A 23566-nucleotide genomic window follows, 5' to 3' on the forward strand; every position below is an offset into this window, starting at 1 on the left:
GAGGGCAGCTCTCGTCTCCCTGAAACAAAGCATGGACTTGAAACTTATCAAAAATGTGCGCATCGATTATCTGGTAGAGTTGTCCAAGATATGGTATGGTTGATCACAACAGCATAAGGTCCAACTGTGGCAAGCACATCCACCTCATCAGCTGCATGATTCACCATGAGAAGCACCCGAGAGTCTATTTCTATAAATAATAAGGTAAAGTGCAAAAGATTGTACAAGAAAAGTTGTTGTGAGCTATCGTGCTCCAGGCAGCTTGTATGCCATTCAAGAAAATGCTTTCAATAGCAAATACTTTTTAAACAATAATGTATTCAATGAAGTGTTTTTCCTGTACAAGACGAGTAATTTCTTTTTTTCTATTTGAATGTTTTGCTCTTCAAATTTAATTCTGGAATCATTGCTAATGGTGCAACGCTAAATTCTCAATTTCAAAAATAAAAAAAGGCTGACATTGTTCTTTTAACTATTGTACAGAAAATACAATAATAAAGGTTTGTGTTTGAACTGGGCAAAATAATATGAAGACCTTTCCACCTCTTTTTATATAGGGATGCTGTATTGTGGCATTTCTCTATAGCAATGAAGAAGTATAGCCAGACCATCAATTTTCTTCAGGATCACAACGGGATTACCATCACAACAAAAAATTCAAGTTTTTAAGCCAAAACATGGTACTTATGACAGGAAAGCAAGAAATTGCTGTAAGTAATGTCCCACCTCACACATTCTCGAGATGAAATCCATCGTGGGTAATAGCAAGAAATGCATAATCACAAATTTGAGAATTATTTCATGTTACTTTCTCTTCAAAAGTCAGGCAATATGTGAAATAGGATGTTATTTTGTTTTCGTCCACTTGGCCCGAGATGAATTTCACACCTTTAGGTTTATTCCCTCTGTTACATTTTACTGGACCTGAAGTTTTAAACAGGATGACTACACATATCACAGGGGGTTTTTTAATATATCCAGCTAAGGTATGCTCAGTTCCTCAGGCAAAGGTGAGAAAAACATAGTCAGATACCTATTTATTATTCACAGTCCTTGGGGGTATTTAAGGTTTAATAGACAGGAAGTTAGGTGGACCACATCATAGGCACATGGTCAACTGCACCTGACTCTCTGTCTTGCATATTGACTGGTTGATTATTTCCTACTCCAATCAAATCTGATAAAATACCACCCCCCCGCCCCCCTCCAAACAATTCCAATTAGAAACAACCCTGCTAGAATGCTGTTATCTGTTTCAGTGATAATTAGAACATCCAGAATTGTAAAAGAACATTTATTTTCCATCTGAGTTAGAAGGGTTGAATGAAGATAATTGAAACATTTATTGTGTTTAACTTTTCCTGAGTAATTATTATAAATTTTCTTGAGTAATTAATCAATATTCATCTGGGGTTGAAACCATGCTGAAATAATTATTTCCTTAAAAATATGCAACCTTTCTTTGCAGATGGGAAATACCAGTGATGAAACTAACATCATTTTGTCATCTATATCAAAGGAGGAAGATATTATTTTTGGAGTAATTTATTCCATGTATGGTAAGAGTCAGTTAACACCAAAATGAGCTAGGTTGGACATTTGGATATACTCTTTTAATATTACTGTTATGAAATTTAAATGATTAGATTAGCAAGGGGAATAAAAATAGTTAAATTATTGAATTCCAAACTGCGAACTGGTCCAAGTTTTTAGGCGACTATGAAGTAAGACACATAGCTTCTCTTTGCTGGAAAATTTCGTGACCTCTTCACAGTTACACAATTGTGTAGCTCCAATCCACGCTATTCCCCTCTGTATACTCTTTTGAAAACATCAAATGATGTCAATTAAAGCAAATAAGTAAAATTAGTGAGGAATACTCTCTTAAAGGAGCAAGAAAACAAAAATTAAAAGTTGAAATGCAACATAATTTTACATTAAAATTTGCTTATGGGGTAGGGCAATACATTCTGCTTGCCTCTTCCCCCCCCCCCCCCCCTCAAATCATGGAAAGTCTCAAGAGTGCCAGTGAAAACTGCAGGGCCTCCCACTCCAGGGACACCCTGGCATTGGTATACAACAGAAGGAGGCATGCATCTAGTCAAACAGCCTCATCCATGGTGTACTGTTTGGACCTGTTAATGGCCAGGCCCAGTACCTACTCATGAAGCAGTCCTCCAACTTGCTTGCACCACTTCTGCACAAGATGTCCAATGATCAGGAGTATGTAGCTCAAGCATGAGCAAAGGTTCTGACGCAGTACCCTCAAATAGTGAAATAAGGACTGCAGTCAGGCAAAACCTATGTGTATATGGAACATGGACTCTTCAAGGCTGCAGGAAATACAAAGTTAAAAATCACAACGCTAGGTTATCGTCCAACGGGTTTAATTGGAAGCACTGTTGGATGATAAGCTGGTGTTGTGTGATTTTAAACTTTGTACACCCCAGTCCAACACCAGCATCTCCAAATCATGACAGAAAATACAAGCAGTCTGGGAGTCTGTGAACAACTTTAACCTTCAATTGCATAGCTCTGCTGCATGCAGCAGACTTGTTCTTTTTTATATATAGACCGATATAATTAATCAATTAGCAATTGTTAATCTTTCACTTCAGTTACTTGAAATTAATATCCATCATCTATTTACTCAATTCATTTGCCATTAACAGTGTTATGGACTAGGCCAGACCACTCAAAACATCCTTGAGCAGGCAACCCCAGACCATAACTTTGCAATTTGTTTTGGTAAGTGTACAGTGAAAATGACCCGGAGTAAGATAGTGAGGTTGACTACTAGGTTTTAAAACAGACAGAAATTTATTTACAAAATTACACAATGAAACACAAAGAACAGAATAAAGAACCCCTGCAGAACTATGTCTATCCAAACTAGACATAATTATGCTGTTCGGAATATACACAAAAGCCCCAATAAGCAAACCCCCTTAAAACACAGTTTAAAAATGGAACAGATGCTTACAGGTTGAAGTTAGAAGGGCAGAAAGAAAGAAAGAGTTTCCACACAGCTCACTGTTGAACTCCCAAGTAGTTCTGGGCTGAACTGCTCAGTTAGAGAGCTGACCACCCCCCTTTCATTATACAGGCCAATTCTAAAACAGGACCTCTTTGGCCGGAAGTCTCATGTGTTTACATATAAACAAAAGGCCACTCAAAATCCTTTTCATCTCTATATCAAACCAGTCTGATCAGAGCCCAGCCTGGTTTATGACCCCTCTGAAAAAAAATCAAGGACCCAGTATCCTTGAGAAAAGGAACAGCTTTTAGAAAAAAAAGGGACCAGCTTTGTGACACCTCCCCCGTTTTAAATAAAAGTGAACCATCATTACCAAAAGATGGCTTCATTTTTAAAACCCTTCAAAAACAAATTGGTTAGTGGTCTAAAACACAGATATACACTATACTAAATATACACCTGCAAACATGCACAACCACATGCAAATTCAGGCGGTAGCACTCCCACCACAGAACAACTCCATATCTCATTCGGGTCTTGAGAATGCATCAACAATTATGTTTTCACAACCTACCCACATGCACAATTGTCAAATTGAATGGCTGATACAAGCTCCACTTAAACAGTCTGGTATTATTGTCCTTAAATTTTTCCACAAATATCAATGGGTTACAATTGTCTCAGATGCCTTGCTAGTAATATAAACACTGAAATGTTGTAATGCCAAAACCAAGCTTAAAGTCTCTTTCTCCACTGTTGAGTATTTCCTGGAAACATATCCGATGGGTCTTTCTATTCTCTCGTTATCCTCCTGCAGGAGTACTGCACTGGCATCCACATCACTGGCATCGATAGCCACCTTGAAAGGTTTCGTGTAATCTGGTTTGGCTAATACTGGGGTAGTGGTTAACACAGTTTTTAGGCAGTCAAATGCCTTTTGACAGTCCTCTGTCCACTGAAACCTCTTGTCCTTTTTAAACAATTTGGTGAGTGAAGCAGCCACACTGCTAAAGTTCGGCACAAATTTCTTGTAAAATCCACTCAATCCCAGGAACTGTAGTACTGCTTTTCTCATCGATGGTGTGGGAAATTTCCTAATTACTTTCATTCTCGCATCCCGTCGGGCCATTTGTCCATATCCAATAACATGTCCCAGGAAGGTGACTTAGGCTTTGGCAAATTTACTTTTAGCTAGGTTTACAAAAAAGCCTGCTGTCCAACGTCAATCGGACAAGTCTGATAAATGCTGTAAATGTTCCTCCCATGAGTGACTAAAAATCACCACGTCATAAGTATACACCACACAGTTGGTTAATCTGGCAATGACTTTATTAGTCAGTCTGAAATGTGGCCAGAGCATTTTTCATACCAAATGACATGACTTTGAACTGATATACTGGATTAGTGGTGCCGGAAGAGCACAGCAGTTCAGGCAGCATCCAACGAGCAGCGAAATCGACGTTTCGGGCAAAAGCCCTTCATCAGGAATAAAGGCAGTGAGCCTGAAGCATGGAGAGATAAGCTAGAGGAGGGTGGGGGTGGGGAGAGAGTAGCATAGAGTACAATGGGTGAGTGGGGGAGGAGATGAAGGTGATAGGTCAAGGAGGAGAGGGTGGAGTGGATAGGTGGAAAAGAAGATAGGCAGGTCGGACAAGTCCGGACAAGTCAAGGAGACAGTGCTGAGCTGGAAGTTTGAAACTAGGATGAGGTGGGGGAAGGGAAATGAGGAAGCTGTTGAAGTCCACATTGATGCCCTGGGGTTGAAGTGTTCCGAGGCGGAAGATGAGGCGTTCTTCCTCCAGGCGTCTGGTGGTGAGGGAGCGGCGTTGAAGGAGGCCCAGGACCTCCATGTCCTCGGCAGAGTGGGAGGGGGAGTTGAAATGTTGGGCCACGGGGCGGTTTGGTTGATTGGTGCGGGTGTCTCGGAGATGTTCCCTAAAGTGCTCTGCTAGGAGGCGCCCAGTCTCCCCAATGTAGAGGAGACCACATCGGGAGCAACGGATACAATAAATGATATTAGTGGATGTGCAAGTAAAACTTTGATGGATGTGGAAGTCTCCTTTAGGGCCTTGGATAGAGGTGAGGGAGGAGGTGTGGGCGCAGGTTTTACAGTTCCTGCGGTGGCAGGGGAAAGTGCCAGAATGGGAGGGTGGGTCGTAGGGGGGTGTGGACCTGACCAGGTAGTCACGGAGGGAACGGTCTTTGCGGAAGGCGGAAAGGGGTGGGGAGGGAAATATATCCCTGGTGGTGGGGTCTTTTTGGAGGTTGCGGAAATGTCAGCGGATGATTTGGTTTATGCGAAGGTTTGTAGGGTGGAAGGTGAGCACCAGGGGCGTTCTGTCCTTGTTAGGGTTGGAGGGGTGGGGTCTGAGGGCGGAGGTGCGGGATGTGGACGAGATGCGTTGGAGGGCATCTTTAACCACGTGGGAAGGGAAATTGCGGTCTCTAAAGAAGGAGGCCATCTGGTGTGTTCTATGGTGGAACCTGAAATGTCATTCCACTCCGACCTTAAATTTACCTGGACCATCTCTGACACCTCCCTCCCCTTCCTGGACCTCTCCATCTCCATTAGTGACGACTGACTTGACACTGACATTTTTTACAAACCCACCGACTCCCATAGCTACCTGGATTACACCTCTTCCCACCCTATCTCTTGCAAAAATGCCATCCCGTATTCCCAATTTCTCCGCCTCCGCCGTATCTGCTCCCAGGAGGACCAGTTCCACCATAGAATTCTCTAGTAGAGAATTTAATTAATTCTTCTACAATTCTTTTAGTTGTGATGTTGCGTAATGGGATTGCTTCTGGAAATCTAGTTGACACATCCATTATTGTTAATAAATACTTGCTCCCACTTTTTGTTTGAGGTAGGGGGATCTACGCAATCAACCAAGACTCTTGTGAGAAGTTTCTCAAATGCTGGAATAGGTGTTAAAGGTGCAGGTTTTATTACTGCCTGTGATTTTCCGATTAGCTGACATGTATGACACGTCTGGCACGTCTGGCAAAATTCAACTACATCCTTATGTAATCCAGGCCAATAAAAATGTCTTTGTATTTTAGCCTATGTTTTCCTCACCTCTAAATGAGCTCATGCACCACACTCAGCACCTCCTTTCTGTACCCTACTGGCAAAACAATTTGGTGCCCATCTTTGCCCATTTCTCATCTGCTTGAATGTGTGATGGTCTCCATTTCATCATTAAAACATCATTTGTTAATTAATAACAAACAGGAATGCATTCACTCTCCTCTGTAAATGCCTTTTGATATAACTGTTTTAAGTTCACATCTTTCTGTTACAATTCAATCTGCTTAGCAGAGGTAAAGACACTTGCATGTTTACCTATTTGCTCCTTCTCTCTTCAACTTATCTAATCAAAAAAAGGTCTCTGATAAAGCTATGTTAGCTTCCTTATCTGTGCCTTTTGAACTCTCCTGCTTCAGTTTGTGCCTCTATGATCCTGTGATCACACAGTCAGGGAAAATTCCTGGATAAACATTCTCCATGTCTTCAGTTGCCTGTGTCTCCACTGGCTTTTCAACTAGAGTAGGCAGCACGCATACCAGTGAATCAGCTGTATCATTTGCAAGAGTTTGTCCAGTACTCCTACCACATATTCTCCACTCTTTGCTGGACTCTCTAGCCTCACTTTACATAATTGAGTGCTTTTTGTCTCACCATGAATTCCTGTTACCAGTACCTTCTCTGGCAATAGTCCCTCAGGAGTACATATCTCCTTATCCTTCAACATTATGGACTGAGAGGATCCTGTGTCCCTTAATGTTGTAATCTCCTTACCTGCTACTCCTGGCCTATGTGAATAAACTTTAACCTTGCATGTATATTCTTTAAGCAGATCTGGTACTTCCTTCTTAACCAACGTCTGATCATCTTGTACACACTGAGGCAGTTGTCTAACCTCCCTTGTGCTTTTTGTTACTAGTCCAACAAAACTCCCAGGCTTGTCTGGATTTCCTACATCTGGCTTTCTCCTAGCCCACCAACACTCTGATTTTGTGCGGCCCACTTTATTACAATGAAAACACCAGAGCTTTTTAACTTCTTTGTCCCCCTGCAAGGGTTTCTTTTTTACCCTGTGGTAAGTTCTCCTTATGATCTTCACCGAGATCTACCTTTCCCTTTCCACATGAAGATTTCTCTTTGCCCCAATTTCTATCCCTCATGGACTGAAATTGATTCTGGAAGCCAAACCAAGTTTCCTGGACCAGCTCATGATCATCAGCCACTTCAGCTGCTAACCTTGCTGTTTTAACTCTCCACTCTTCCACATGAGTTTGCACTACTTCAAGTAGTGAATTTTTGAATTCCTCCGAAATAATCACTTCTCTCAGGTCATCATAGGTTTGCTCAAACTGAGTTTAGGTTTTACCAGGGGCCCTCCTGAAACGTTGTATATAGGCTTCTGGTACAAGCTCATATGCACTGTAAGGATGTAGTGGCGGTCACTCTTACCAATAATGTCATGGACAGATGCATCTACAGCTGGCAGGTTGATAAGGATGAGATCAAGTATGTTTTTCCCTCATGTTGTTTCCCTCCGTAGACCCAGTCTAGCAGCTCTGTCGTTTAGGACCCAACCAGCTCAATCAGTCATACTACTGCTGAGCGACTCTTGTTGGTGGCCATTGAAATCCCCCACCCAAAAAACATTTTGTGCCCTTTACATCCTCAGTGCTTTCTCTAAATGTTGTTCAACATGGAGGAGTTCTGATTCAGCAGCTGAGGGGGAACAGAACCTGGGACTCAGCAGGAGAGTTCCTTGCCCATATTTAACCTGAAACCACAAGACTTCATGGGGTTAAGAGTCAATGTTGTGGACTCTCACAGCAACTCCCTCTTGAATGTATACTACTGTGCTACCACCTCTGCTAGATCTGACCTACTGGTGGAACAGGATATATCCAGGGATAGTGATGATGGTGTCTGGGACATTGTCTGTAAGATATGATTCCATGAGTATGATTATATCAGGCTGTTGCATGTCTGAGAGACAGCTCTCCCAATGTTGCCACTTTCCCCCGATGTCAGTAAGGAGAGCTTTGTAGGGTTGACAGGACTGTTCTTATGGATTTTTTTCTGATGCCTAAATTGATGCCACAAATCCATTAGTTTAATTTCTTTGTTGAGACATTGTAGTTATTGATACAACTGAGTGGCTTGCCCATTTCAGAGGGAAGTTGAGAGTCAGCCACATTGCCGTGGGTCTGGAGTCATATGTAGGCCAGACCAGGTGAGCATGACGGATTTCTTTCCCTTACGAATATTAGTGAGCCTGTTGGGTTTTTCATCAATTGACATTGATGGAACACTCATAGTCATCAGAGGATTCTTAATTCCAGAATTTCTTTTATTGGAGTAGAAATTTGCTGGGCCTGCTCTCAGCTCAATACACAGTATTTTCAGAAGAATGGATCTAACTGAGAAATAACATTTTTATATTAATGAATTTGTAAATACATTCTATAGCTACCCTTCCATATCACCCACTTAGAGTCATAGAGTCTTACAGCATGGAGACAGGCCCTTTGCCCCAAACTGGTCCATACCGACCAAAATGTCCTACGCTAACTCCATTTCCCTGTAATTGGCCCATATCCATCTAAACCCCTCCAATTCATATATTTGTCCAATTGCCTTTAAAATGTGGTTAATGTACCCACCTCAACAACTTCTGCCAGCAGCTCATTCCATATGCGTACTACTCTAAAAAACGTTGCCCCTAGGGTTCCATTTTATTCCTTCCCATCTAACCTTAAACTAATGCCCTCTTGTCTCCAACCCTGGGAAAAAGACTGAGAACATTCACCCTATCCATTCCTCTCATATTCTTATACACTTCTATAACATTGCCCCTAAGTCTCCTACACTTGAAAGAAAAAAAATCTTGGCATGTTCAACCTCTCCCTATAACTCAAACCATTGAGTTCTGGCAACATCCATGTAAACGTCTTTGGCAGTCTTTCCAGTTTAATAACATCCTTCTGAAAGCAAGGTGACCAAAACTGAACATAATACTCCAAGTGTAGCTTCACCAATGTCCTGTATAACTGCAATATAACTTCCCAATTTTGATACTCAGTGCCCTGACTGATAAAGGCCAGTCTGCCAATAGCTTTCTTCACTGCCCTGTCTACCAGTAACCCCACTTTCAAAGAAATGTGCCCCTGAACTCCAAGGACGCTCTGTTCCTCTACACTCCTTAGGTTCCTACCATTCACCATGAAACTCCTACCTTGATTTGACTCTCCAAAATGCAAGACCTCACACTTATCTATACTGAATTCCATTTGCCATTTTCCAGCCCACTACCCCAGCTAATCAAGGTCCTTCTGCAATTTCTGACAACCTTCCTCACTGCCCATGATACTACCTATTTTGGTTTCATCTGCAAACCTACTAATCATGCCTTGTACATTTTTATCCAAATCACTGATATAGATAACAAACAGCAATGGACCCAGCACCCACCTGTGAGGCACTTCACTAGTCTCAGGCCATCAGTCCGACAAACATCCTTCCTCTATTACCCTCTGCTTCCTACTATCAAGCCAATTGTGTGTCCAATTTGCCATTTCCCTCTGGATTCTATGTGATCTAACCTTCCAGAGCAGCCCACCATGTGGAACCTTAAAGGCCTTAACTAAAGGCCTTAAAGGTCTATTTCTGAAGACCTCAGAACCTATCATGTATTGAAATTGCTTCCTAAAGTTGCTAATCCATTTAGTTGACCTTTTGTCCCTCATCTTGTATATTTAGCCAATTTTTGAATTTACGATTGGCTTTTTTCTGCTCTTCCTATAATGGTTGCATCCCTCTATTTACTGGTCCCTTCTTGCATGTATGTTACTCTTGGGCCAGTTTTTGGTAGCTTTCCTTCTGGGATGAAAACTTAATTCTGGGCTTCATTATCACTTTGTCCACATTCTTTATCTGAGTTATCTTGTATTTGACCATCATACACGTTTCTGAAGTCAGTATTGCCTTATCAAATTCTGGTATGTGTTCAGATTCAGAAGTATTTAATCAGTAACAAATAACCTGGAGGAATGGACTCGAACAAATTGATTACTACATTATAGAATTGTTTCTTCATTATTGCCTCCAGGCCTTTCCATGCTTACGTACTTTCTTTGTAATGCGCCAATTCCTCTGGATGTACATTTATCTCTGATGGCCTTATGTGAGGCTGACTTTTCTCTAAAACCTCAGCCTTGATAGATGCCCTTCTTCTTGCATCCAGTATTCAAATACTCAGGAAACAAAACTGAAGCCAAATGTAATCCCTTCTCAAGTTGGAGGTTGGTTACACACTGGAGAAGGTATTTTTGCATTTCTCCCCCCAAAGATGATACAGATTGCAGCCATGAATCATTTTAAGTGAATTCTTTGCACACGTTGCCCATGTCAGGGCAAATTTTAGATTACAACTTGGATGGTCAGCTATAATTTTGTGAACCACCTCATCACAATAGATTAGATTGCCTACAGTGTGGAAACAGGCCTTTGGGGCAACAAGTCCACATTGACCCTCCGAAGGGGAGGGGTGGGGGTGGGGGGTTTGGGTGTTGGAAAGGTGAGACCCAGGGAGATACTGAGGAAAGAGATCAGTCTGAAACTGGTACAGTTGTGAAAAGATGTGAGTCAAACAGTCAGGGCAGGCAGGGTCAAAACTGAGAACGAGGTAGGACTGATAAATTAACCTGCATTTGCTTCAATGCAAGAGGCCTAACAGGGAAGGAAGATGAACTGAGGGTATGGTATGGAACATAAGACTGGGATATAATACCAATTAGAGCGATGTTGCTCAGGGATGAACAGGACTGGCAGCTTAATGCTCCAGTTTAGAAATACTATCGGAAGGATAGAAAGGGGGCAGGCGAGTGGCGTTTTTGATAAGGGATAACATTACAACTATACTGAGGGAGGATATTCCTGGGAATGATCCAGGGATGTTATTTGGGTGGAACTGAGGAATAAGAAAGAGATGATCAACTTATTGGGATAGTAATATAGATCCCCTAATTGAGAAACAAATTTGAAAAAAGATCTCCATTATCTGTAAGAATAATAGGGTGATTATGGTAGGGGATTTTAACTTCTAAAACATAGACTGGGACTGTGTGAAGGGTTCAGGTGGAGAGGAATTTGTTAAATTGTGTACAAGAAAATTTTCTGATTCAGTATGGGGATGTACCTACTAGAGAACGTGCAAAACCTGACCTACTGTTGGGAAATAAGGCAGGGCAGGTGACTGAAGTGTCAGTGGGGGAGCACTTTTGGCCAGCCACCATAATTCTACTAGTTTTAAAGGAGTGATGGAAAAGGATAGACCAGATCTAAAAATTGAAGCTCTAACTTGGAGGAAGGCTAATTTTGATGATATTAGTCAAAAACTGTCAAAAGTTGATTAGGGGCGGATTTTTGAGGTAAAGGGACGGCTGAAAAATGGAACACCTTTCAAAATGAGAAAACAAGAATCCAGAGAAAGTATATTCCTGTGAAAGGCAAGGCTGGATGACCATAAACATTGAGGTTTTGGTTAAGAAAAAGAAAGAAGCATACAGCAGAGATTGAGTGAGTTCTTCGAAGAATATGAAAGCAGTAGGAGTATACTTAAGAGGGAAATCAGGAAGGCAAAAAGGGGTCATGAGATAGCTTTCGCAAATAGGGTTAAGGAAAATCCAAAGGGATTTTATAAATACATTGAGGACAAAAGGGTAACTCGGGTGAGATAGGACCCCTCAAAGATTGGCAAAGCTGTCTATGTGTGGAACCACTGGAGATGGAGAAGATACTAAATGAGTATTTTGCATCAGTGTTCATTGTGGAGAAGGACATGGAAGATATAGAATGTGGGGAAATAGGTGGTGATATCTTGAAAAATGTCCATATTACAGAGAAGGTAGTGATGGATGTCTTAAAATGCATAAAAGTGGATAAATACCCCAGAACTCTATGGGAAGCTAGGGAAGTGATTGCTGGGCCCTCTTCCTGAGATATTTGGATCATCAGTAGTCACAGGTGAGGTGCTGGAAGACTGGAGGTTGGCTAATGTGGTGCCACTATTTAAGAAAGGTGGTAAAGTAAGGAAAAGCCAGGGCTGTGTAGACCAGTGAGCCTGACATCAGTGGTGGGCAAGTTGTTGGAGGGAATCCTGAGGGACAGGATATACAGGTGTGTGGATATGCAAAAACTGATTAGAGATAGTCAACATGGCTTTGTGCATGAGAAATCATACCTCACTAACTTGATTGAGTTTTTAAAGTAGTAATGAAGAGGATTGGTGGATGTGATCTATATGGACTTCAGTAAGGTGTTCGATAACGTTCTTCATGGCAGACTGGTTAGCAATGTTAGATCTCATGGAATACATGGAGAACTAGCCATGTGAATACAGAACTGGCTCGAAGGTAGAAGACAGAGGGTAGTGGTAGAGGGTTGCTTTTTAGATTGGGGGCCCATGACCAGTGGAGTGCCACAAGGATTGGTGCTGGGTCCTCTGCTTTTTATCATTTATATAAATGATTTGGATGTGAACATAAGTGGTAAAGTTAGTAAGTTGCAAATTACACCAAACTTGGAGGTGTAGTGGGCAGCGAAAAAGGTTACCTCAGTACAATGGGATCTTGATCGGTTGGGCTAATGAGCCGAGAAGTGGCAGATGGAGTTTAATTTAGGTAAATGTGAGGTGCTGCATTTTGGAAAGGCAAATCAGGACAGGACTTATACACTTAATGGCCAGGTCTTGGGGAGTGTTGCTGAACAAAGAAACCTTGGAATACAGGTTCCTTGAAAATGGAGTCTCAGGTAGATAGGATAGCAAAGGCGGCGTTTGGTATGCTTTACTTTGTTGGTCAGAGCATTGGTTACAGGAGTTGGGCAGTCATATTGTGGTTGTACAGGTCATTGGTTAGGCCACTTTTGGAATATTGTGTACAATTCTGGTCTCTCTCCTATAGGAAGGATGCTGTGCAAGTTGAAATGGTTCAGAAAAGGATTACAAGGATGTTGCCAGGGTTGCAGGGTTTGAGCTATAGAGAGAGGCTGAATGGATTGGGGCTGTTTTTCCTGGAGCGTTGGAAGCTGAGGGGTGACCTTATAGGGGTTTATAAAATCTTAAAGGGCATGGACAAGGTCTTATCCCTAGGGTGGGGGGAGTCCAGAACTAAAGGGCAGCGGTTCAGGGTGAGAGGGGAAAGATTTAAAAGGGACCTAAGAGGCAAGCTTTTCACACAGAGGGTGGTACGTGTATGGAATGAGCTGCCAGAGGAAGTGGTGGAGGCTGGTACAATTACAACATTTAAAAGGCATCTGGATGGGTATATGAATAGGAAGGGTTTGGAGTAACATGGGCCAAGTGCTGGCAAATAGGATTATGTTAATTTAGGATATCTGGCTGATGTGGACAAGTTGGACTGAAGAGTCTAATTCAGTGCTGTAAATCTTTATGATTCTAAACCCATTACTAAATGGGCATTCTGCTACTGTGTTCATTCCTAAGATGTTCATTTTTTCACATAATTCTTTTACATTTACCATTGGGAAACTCCGCCCATTATCAGTTGATGCTACATCTGTTTTAATAAGGTGGTTTACCCCAGCTACTTTACATGGTATCACCAAATCCTAAAGTACAACTTTCGTATTCCTTAACATTTTGTTGCTCCTTACAGTAACGATATATGCCTTTCAGAGGGATTTGTTCTATCTTAAACAGGAATGTTGTCACTCTGATGCTGAGGACGCTGCTCCATGGACAGCAGAATAAACACCTTTGGTTTTTTTAATTCGAGAAAGGAAGCCTGAGTGGATGGAGTCAGGCTGACACAGTCCCAGGGTTTTCGTTTTGCTTTCAGTTATTCAAGTTGGATTTTTTTTGGAGTTGAAGCTGCTAGGTACAGTTCTCTCTGCGGAAGTGTGAGTTCTCTGTCTACAGTAGAATGCTGCTGGATTCATTCTTTTGGTTTTTCTTTTCTACTGTCAGGATTATGCAGGCAGAAAGGGAATAGTGACCATCTGACAAAGTAAAAGGCTCAAGAAGGAAGTGCAGGAGTCCCCAGTGGACATCCCCCTCTTAAATAGACCAGTTTGGATCCTGTTGGTAGGTGGTATGGGCTCTCAGGGTAAAGCAGCATAGACAAATGAGATACTAAATGAATATTTTGTGATAGTATTTACTGCGGAAAAAGAAATGGAAGCTAGGGCACTTGGCAAAATAAATAGTGATGTCTTGAAAACAGTCCGCTTTACAGAAGATGTGCTAAACATCTTAAAAAGCACAAAGGTAGATAAATCCCCAGGATCTGATCAGGTGTACCCAAGGATATTGTGGGAAGCGAGGGATGAAATTGTGGGGCCCTTAGCAAAGATATTTGTATCATCTACAGTCATGGGTGAGGTGCCAGAAGACTGGAGGGTGGCTAATGTTCTGCCTTTATTTAAGAAAAGATGCAAAGAAAATCCCAGGAACTATAGACCGATGAGTCTGACATCAGTGGTCAGTACGTTTTTGGAGGGTATTCTGAGAGACAGAATTTATGTGCATTTGGAGAGGCAAGGATTGAATAGGGATAGGCTTTGAGAGTGGGAGATCATGTCTAACTAACTTGATTCCATTTTCTGAGGATTTGACCAAGACGATAGACAAGGGTAGAGCAATAGACATTGTCTACAGGGACCTTAGTAAGACCTTTGACAAGGTTCTGCATAGTAGGTAGTTATTAAGGTTAGATCACATGAAATCTAGGGAGAACTTGTCAATTGGATACACAATTAGCTTGATGATAGGACACAGAAGGTGGTGCTAAAAGGTTATTTTTCAGACTGGAGGCCTGTGACCAGCGGTGTTCTGCAGGGATTGGTGCTGTGTCCACTGTTGTTTGTCATTTATACAAACCACTTGGATGAGAATATGGGAAACATGGTTAGTAAGTTTGTGGATGACACCAAAATTGTTGGTATAGTGGGAAGTGGAAAAGGTTATCTAAGGCCACGACGGGAACCTGATCTGTTGGGCCACTCAGCCGATAAATGTGAGGTGTTGCATTTTATTGTGACAAACCAGGACAGGATTAATGGTAGGGACCTGGGGTGTGTGGTCAGCCAGAGAGACCTACGGCTGCAGGTGTATAGTTTCTTGAAAGTGGCATCACAGGTAGACAGGGTGCTGAAGAAGACATTTGGAATGCTTGCCTTCATTGGTCAGGCTGTTGAGTACTGGAGTTGGGACATCATGTTGCGGCTATACAGGACATTGGTGAGGCCTCTTTTGGAGTGTTGCATACCGTTCTGGTGGTCCTTTATCAGAAGGATATTGCAAAGGGTGCAGAGAAGAATTATCAGGATGTTACTGGGACTGGAGAGTTTTGAGTTATAAGGAGAGGCTGGGACTTTTTGCCAGGAGAGTAGGAGGTTGAGGAGAGATTTATAAAATTAGGAGAAGCATTGATAAGGTGAATAGCCAAAGTCACTTCCCTCGGGTAGGGGAGTTCAAAACTAGAGGGCATTAGTTTAAGGTGAGAGGGGAAAGATGTAGAAGGGACCTGAGAGGCAACCTTCTCACAGAGAGGGTGGTGCACATATGGAATAAACTACCAGAGGAAAAAAATAGATGCAGGTACAGTTAGAACATTTAAAAGACATTTGGACAAGTACATGAATAGGAAATGTTTAGAGGGATAAGGACCAAATAGTGGCAAATAGGACTAGATTAATTTAAGATATCTGGTCGGCACAGACGAGTTGGACTGAAGGGTCTATTTTGATGCTGTAAGAGTATATGAAACTAACTCTACCCCTAGCAACAGGCCCAGGAAGACGTCCAAGTCCAGACTCAGTTATTAAATTTAATAAAGCTAATTTAATTCAATGCCTCAGCCCAAGTAGGTGCCAGGTTTTCACCACAGTTATCAGCTTGTGAGAAATCAGCAACATTTGAATTCAGTGCTCATCTTCTCGTCTCCCTTTACATTCCTGCTCCAAATCCCCAGTGACCTTGTGATCATACAGAATGAGCAGTTTGTTGAAAAATACAAAGAAGATAAAGGGGCAAGGATCAGTAAAAGAAACAACCAAAAAGGAAGGAGATCAACTTAAAACTAAAAGGGAAAGAAACAGAAGTGAAGGAAAGAAAAGTAAAATTGATAAAAATGAAGGAAGAGAGATGCAGAAGTGACAAGGAAGAGAACATGAAGAAAGGTTAAGCAAGGGTAACAAAGAATGGAGAGGGAATAAATAGAAATTAGTCGGGACAAACAGTGAAATAAATGCAAGCAAAGGGAAATAAAGATGATAATGGTAAAAAAAATAAGCTTTAAATTCAATTTTTTAAAGACTTACTGGTATCTATTTCAATATTTGAGAGATTAAAAAGCCTTGAGAATTTTATGACTGGCCCCATTCCACAAAAACCTGGCATGATGTGGCCTTAATCATGAAATCACTATTTTAAGCTATTAATATTATGTTCTATCTATTATGTTTGCTTCTAGCCACCTTACACTTAAGTTCAGTGAAGACTGGTGAAATGGCAACATAGGGAAGATACACAAAGATGAAAGAAGCATAAAAATCTTACACATAGTTTGAAACTAGATAAGTGGTTGCAATCATCCTATTCCTGCCAGACAAGCACATGGGTATACTAATTTATCATAGTATAGACTCTGGTGTTCTGTTTAGTGGGTTAGAGTCAAAAAGTGTGGTGCTGGAAAAGCACAGCAGGTCAGGTAACATCCGAAGAGCAGGAGAGTCGATGTTTCGGGCATAAGCCGGAATGGTCAGTGGCTTACATTGATTTCTTAAACTATGATTCACAGTAATTAAAAAAAAAGGGCATAATTAATGGTAGTACAAATTTTTGAGCAAATCTAAGTAGCAGAAAGCTTATAACTGAGATAAATTCCAAAGGTTTTAAGAAGAAGCATCAGTTCTGAAGTATTTATTTACTTAATTCCAATTTTATTTATTATTGATACAGCCAACATGGATTGTGACAGGTAACTCATTTCACTCCCTAACTGTGTGATATTGAGAATATTGTAGCTGCCCTTGCAACACCTCAATATAGATCAATTAGCTTCATACAGTCCCTGGATGAGTCTAGATTAGAGTGGTGCTGGAAAAGCATAGCAGTTCAGGCAGCATCCGAGAAGCAGTAAAATCGACGTTTCGGGCAAAAGCCCTTCATCAGGAATACAGGCAGAGAGCCTGAAGGGTGGAGAGATAAGTGAGCCCTTCAGGCTCTCTGCCTGTATTCCTGATGAAGGGCTTTTGCCCGAAACGTCGATTTTACTGCTCCTCGGATGCTGCCTGAACTGCTGTGCTTTTCCAGCACCACTCCAATCTAGACTCGGGTTTCCAGCGTCTGCAGTCATTGTTTTTACCTAGTCCCTGGATGAAACCTGCAATCTTCGTAGTGCTCAGTAATCAATAACTTAACTAGATAAGAGATTGGGAGCATCTGTTGATTATTTGTAAGGGTCAAACTGCAATAAATATATGAAAATTATTTTTTAAAAGTTAATTTGGTTAAAATATCTTGTACTTCACTGGGGAGTGACTGAAGCATTTTATTTTTCTTGGCAATGATTGAAATGCCATTTTAGAAAATGATGCTATCGTACATCTTTTTCTGTCAGATACCAGAACTAAGGCACTGACCTTCCAACCTCCAGCTGAAAGCTGGATGCGTCCTGAAAGGTGCATATCAGGATATAAAGAAAGTTCTGATGCATTCACTACTTATCTGGGAAATTTAATCTTCCAAAGGACAATTACAGGTATCGGGGATCCTCCAAAGAAGTTCAATTCTGAGTTTGAGTTGGAAACTTTTGAGGATTCTTACCTTAATTAGCTACTACAACCAGTTAGCCAAAAGAAAAACAGTCCCAAACTGACTGCTGATCCCCATGGGCATTTGATTAGTCCATGGATACCCCTCACCCCTGATGCAATCTCTCAACTATCCTGATGCACAAGTGCCACCCCATTAACATCTACCCATCTCCCCTATACATGTGACCCTCAACCCCACAGATCCCTGGCTGAGTCACCATCCAGTACAAAGTTCATAGACAGTAAACATTTGCCTCGTGGACAGTATCCACTCCCATGGAAGCACCCAAATAATTCCCCTTCTGCCCCCTCCGCTCCCCCCAGGACACTTGAATGTCCCCATTCTTCCAACACTCGAGCCACGCAACAGCTGACTCACCTACTCTGTCACCTATATATCTATCACCAGTACCGCATCACACACCCATCTGCCACCCTACCTCCTTGCACACTGTCACCTCTATCTTTTCACCCTGTTAGTTGCCCCTTACCCCTTCACCCACTCACATGAGACAACTGGAATCCTACAGGACACTCTGCTGAGCCTCCATTTTGATCATTCATATCAATGACTTAGATGAGGTGACCATAGCAAAATTTGCAGATGACACCAAAATAGGTAAAACGGTATTTTTATAAGAAGAACAGAAGCAGTTTGCAGATGAATATAACTAGGTTGTTTGGGTGGGCAAAAATCCTGCAGCTCGAGAATCATGCAGGAAAGTACGAAGGAGTTCACTTTGGCAGAAAGAACAAAGCAGCAAATTACTTTAATGGAGAATGACTGAACCATTCCAAGGTACAGAGAGATATGGGTGTTCTTGTTCATGAGTCACAAAAAGCTAGGATGTAAGTGTAGTACATAATCAAGAAAGCTAATGGAATGCTTTCTTTTATTATGAGAGGAATTGAATATAAGACCATAAGACATAGGAGTGGAAGTAAGGCCATTCGGCCCATCGAGTCCACTCCGCCATTCAATCATGGCTGATGCGCATTTCAGCTCCACTTACCAGCGTTCTCCCCGTAGCCCTTAATTCCTCTAGACAACAAGAATCTATCAATCTCGGCCTTGAAGACATTTAGCGTCCCGGCTTCCACTGCACTCCGTGGCAATGAATTCCACTTTCTGAGAACAAGGTATATGTAATTAACATAGCATTAAACACCACAAAATAGCAATGTTTGAACTATGAGCACTGGCTCCTGGATAATTACCAAGTAAACTTGTACAGCTGTTACTCCAAAGGCCCAAAATTTAGAATATACCAATCATAAAAGCCATTCCTGTAAGTGGTTTGTTAATTCTCTATAAAAAAATGAATTCTGATTATGGAATCTAGTTTCTGGTCATGAACAAAAGAGGCAGAGCAACAATTTATAACAGGAGTTCACTCAAGGTTTGTTGTACAATTATAAATGTCACCTGTAATCCTTCTGTTGGCATTTCACTTCCTAAATACCACTGTATAGTTGATTCACAAGATCAGACTGTTGTGTCAAACTGTTGTGTTTCTGTTATATTGGGCATGTTGAGACTGCATTTCAAATACTGTGTGTAATTTTGGTCTCCTTATTTAAGGAAGGATGTAAATGCCTTGGAAGTGGTTCAGATGGGGTTTACTGGATTGAAACGTAGAATAAATGAGTTGTCTTATGAGGATAGTTTGGACAGATTGGAAATGATTCCATTGGAGTTTAGAACAGTGAGAAGTGACTAGGTTGCAGTGTATAAGAAACTGAATGGTCCTGAAGAGGTGACTATGGAAGATGTTTCCTTTTGCAAGTCAGTCCCAAGCTGGAAGTTACCTTTTTAAAATTTTATGTGTTGCCCTTTGAGGACAGAGATGAACAGATATTTTACTCTCTGGGTGTGTGAAACTTTGGAACTGTTTGCTTCAGAAGGCAGTGGAGGCAGAGTAATTAAATATCTTTTAAGGCAAAGATAGATAAATATGTCTTAGGCAAAGTAATCAATGGTTATCTTCATAGGAGGGGAATGTGGAACTTAAAATGGATCTGCAAAGGTCAGATTGAATGGTGGAGCAGGCTGGAGAGGCCATGTGGTCAACTTTTGTTCCCATTTTATAATTTATTTGTCTAATCGCCAAAGGCTACCTAGCAGTGGGAAGTCCATCTAAATATGCTCAAAGGTTTAAGTGAACCACATTCTCCTTACAAACACACTAAGGATTCACCTTGGGAAATCAGAAAATGTATCCTGTTCAAGCAAGGAGGAACTTTTGATTAAATTCAATTCAATTCTAGATTACATAACTATGGAGTGTGCAGTGTAATGTATAAATGCAGCATGAGTTTTTTGTTGTTACTGGAGAGTACCTTTTTGGTCGTTCAGTAATTTAATTGTCTACAAAGTAATGTGTTGTCTATAACAGCAAAGTACTGCAGTTGCTGGAAATCTGAAATAAAAACAGAAAATGCTGGAGAAACTCTGCAGGTCTGGCAGTATCAATGACTAGAATCATAGAGTCACTTCTTGGAGTCATACTGGATTCAAAATTTTAATATTGCACCTCTCTCTTCACAGGTGCTGCCAAACTTGCTTTTCTCCAGCACTTCCTGTGTTTTTTAATGCATTGTCTATGTGGGTTTGGCATAGTATAAGTCTGAAAATATGAAATTTTTCTTGTGATCCATTATGATGGACAGTGGGAAATTCTTATCTCTTCTTAAAAGTAATTGATCTCCACGGGGATCTTAACACTATTCATTGAATCAAATTTGTACCTAAGTATATTATTTTCTCTAGATCACATTTTATTAGCTGTTTGCAGCTGTTTAGCTACCACTTGATGGGATGTTTTCAAGGTTCATGCTTTTCTTTAAGTTCATGATAATATTCTCTAGTATTGCTGTTGAATTGAAGCAGGTGCTGTGCATATAAATGTTCTCTGTCAGCCAAGAAGAGGACCGTGCATACTAATGTATTTGGATGCCAGTATATGCAAGTGCATCATATTACAAGTTCAAATAACAGCCCTAAATTGGATATAATTCTTCACACACTTGGGATTATTCAGCAAATATTGTCCATTTATAGAATCATAGTTAATGTGTGAACTTTTCAAGTGCAGGCCGTTTGAGTATGATTAGTGCCTTCCTTGTTGTGAACAACCAAAAGGATATGTTGCTTAGTATCCACCTGTCTTTGGAATCCACTTACATACCCAGAATCACACAAGTATTGAACTTCATGGCCCACATTACTCATTATGTGACTGGCAGAAGATCGTTTTGGACTTGATGGTAGCATCCTGTTTGGTGATGAACATCACTTGTGGAAAACTAAAAAATGTTGCAATATTTAATCAAGATTTTATCTCTCACTTCTTTTATAACATACAATGAGATAGAAAGCATAAAAAAAGAAAGCTAGTGCATTTTTTATATTTATGTATTTTTCTGAAATTTCCACTTGATAGCTCAAAATAGCCTGAATTAATTATTCATTTTGGAGAGGGAACAATATATTTATAAGAAATTAGTTTTCTTCTTTCCTTAATTTCCACCTCTGAGAGACTTGGTAGATCCCTGTCTCCCTTATTTCAGCCTATGCCTCTGATCCATCAAACCTCTTGGATTATCCTGGCATCTGCAGGAAATGAGCACCAATCTCTGATTACTTCATAGAAAAGCTCTGAGGAAAATTTGTAAGTATATTGTAAAAGCTTTATTTTTCATTTTATTTCAGCCTTCTCATTGTTTAGTTACAGAAATGTTGGAAGTGGTGAAAATTTTGTTGAATTATAAAGGTGTGTTTCAGCTGGGAGATCATTGTGTATTCAGTCTGTTTTGGCAACCCTACATGATAGTGACTATCTCTTAGCTCTGGTGCAGAATGTTTCTGGAAAGCATATTATTTAAGTCACAAATATGTTATGTGCCATAGGACAACAGAACTACTTAATTTTGAACAATAGACCTCTCCTCAAACTCTTTCAGGAACAACAAATATTCTTTCCTGCTGTCTCGTTCACAGTTCTTCCTTCTCCTTTATTTGATTCTTGCAGTCAGCAGTGAGTGAGTGATACTCACACTAATATTGAGAAAATCTGTCCATGAAGCTTTGATGGACTCCAGAGTATAGCCTTTCTCCTTTTTGATGTCCATTTGAATTCGGCATTCTACAGCAGATCTGTAACTGGACAGGTAGCAGCAGAGGGTGATTAATTAACCAGGTTGAGGAATTCTTATTGCTGACAAAGCAGGAAACATAAATTACAAAGATTATTCTAATCTAGAAATCTGATTACACAGTTGGATATTGAAATGGAAACATAAATCTCACTTGGAAACATATTGATGTTGCTCACACTGTTAATAACTTATGCTTCACACGTGGGAGTCACCCTGGTCGTGTGCCTTCATATTACTGATAAGAATAAAGATCCTAAACTGCTTTCTTCTCTGCTCTTGACAATGCCATTCCACATGTAACTTATATTTTGGGCCAGTGCACAGACCATCTGGAACTGAAAGATCGTTATGGAGCATACTTTGAGAGCCAGATTTTTTTCTGTAGGAATGAGACTTGACACTTTAAAATTACTTCTTTTCAAGGCCAGAGAGTTTGTTCAGAATTCTGACTTAATACGGAATTAACAGCTCAATTACCACCAATGGAACATGTCTTAAATTTCTTGTCAGTCTTTACAGTCATACAAAATCAGTAATTCATTGCTAATTCCATTGGCAAAGAATGCATAAATACAGCCTTTGGAGTAGTGGACTGTCACTATTGGCAACTCCCAGATTTTCACACTCAACTACACATGTGCAGATACCAGATTTTGCCTTTAGTTTTACCGAAACACTACAGGAACAGATGTATTTCTGTTATTACCATTGCAAATCCAGTCCATTGTGTTCATCTGGCGGTTAAACCAAGAAATAGCATAACCTGCAAGTTGTTAATAACTTAAGTCAAAGTTAGATATCAACTTTCTGCATGATATATGGAAATCTAAATTTGCTTTAGCAGTTGGTGATATGTTAATTTATCTTTCTTAAGACAAATTTAATCCATGGGCAAGTATACATTTAAATTATGTTTTGAGACAAGTGTCTTTACTTGGACTTCCATCTGTACAAAGAGTAAATATTTCCACTGCAAAATTCTTTTAATATTAATGGTTAAAAAAACTGTGTTTTCACAGGTGTTTTATCCGTGTTTGGAAACAGTGTTCTCTTGTTTGTAGCATACCGGAACAAGCACACCCTTAAACCTGCTGAATATTTCATAATAAACTTGGCTATCAGTGACCTTGGAATGGTATTAACTCTATTACCACTGGCCATACCATCATCATTTGCACACAGGTAACTAAAGAACACATGTTAAATTCGTACCAAATTCAATTTCAATTGTTGGCATGAACAGTGTAAGGATCAGCAAGGAAATAGGTCAGAAAAATTGCCAACATTAATTTGTCCAATTCAGTTAGATTTGGCTGAAATTTATGGATTATTTAAGTTTTATAAATATAACACAAAATTTTGCAAGATCTCATATCCTGAAGAAATAGCTAAGTCAAACTCAAGACTCATCATTTGACAAAATTGTATCAGCGAAGCTTTGATGTAATCACATCATAAACAGAGTACCTCACAAAACACATCTGACATGTTGAGATTTCAACTGAAAAATGTGCCTGTCTCTTTGACCCCATGGGTGGTTTTGTACTCCCAGACTGGCATCCACATCA

At 40.5% G+C, this 23566-nt stretch overlaps 1 protein-coding gene across 1 annotated transcript in view; it reads left to right on the plus strand.

The window, feature by feature from the left end:
• The first annotated feature begins 677 nt into the window (after positions 1-677).
• LOC140462773 (opsin-5-like) overlaps positions 678-23566 on the plus strand; it is a 32612-nt gene continuing 9723 nt past the window's right edge. The window contains exons 1-3 of the mRNA XM_072556042.1: positions 678-710; positions 1469-1559; positions 23018-23180. Of these exons, the coding sequence (XP_072412143.1) occupies positions 678-710; positions 1469-1559; positions 23018-23180 (287 nt within the window). The remainder of the gene's footprint in view (positions 711-1468; positions 1560-23017; positions 23181-23566) is intronic.

The sequence above is a fragment of the Chiloscyllium punctatum genome, chromosome 37, assembly GCF_047496795.1.
Source record: "Chiloscyllium punctatum isolate Juve2018m chromosome 37, sChiPun1.3, whole genome shotgun sequence".
Taxonomy (NCBI): domain Eukaryota; kingdom Metazoa; phylum Chordata; class Chondrichthyes; order Orectolobiformes; family Hemiscylliidae; genus Chiloscyllium; species Chiloscyllium punctatum.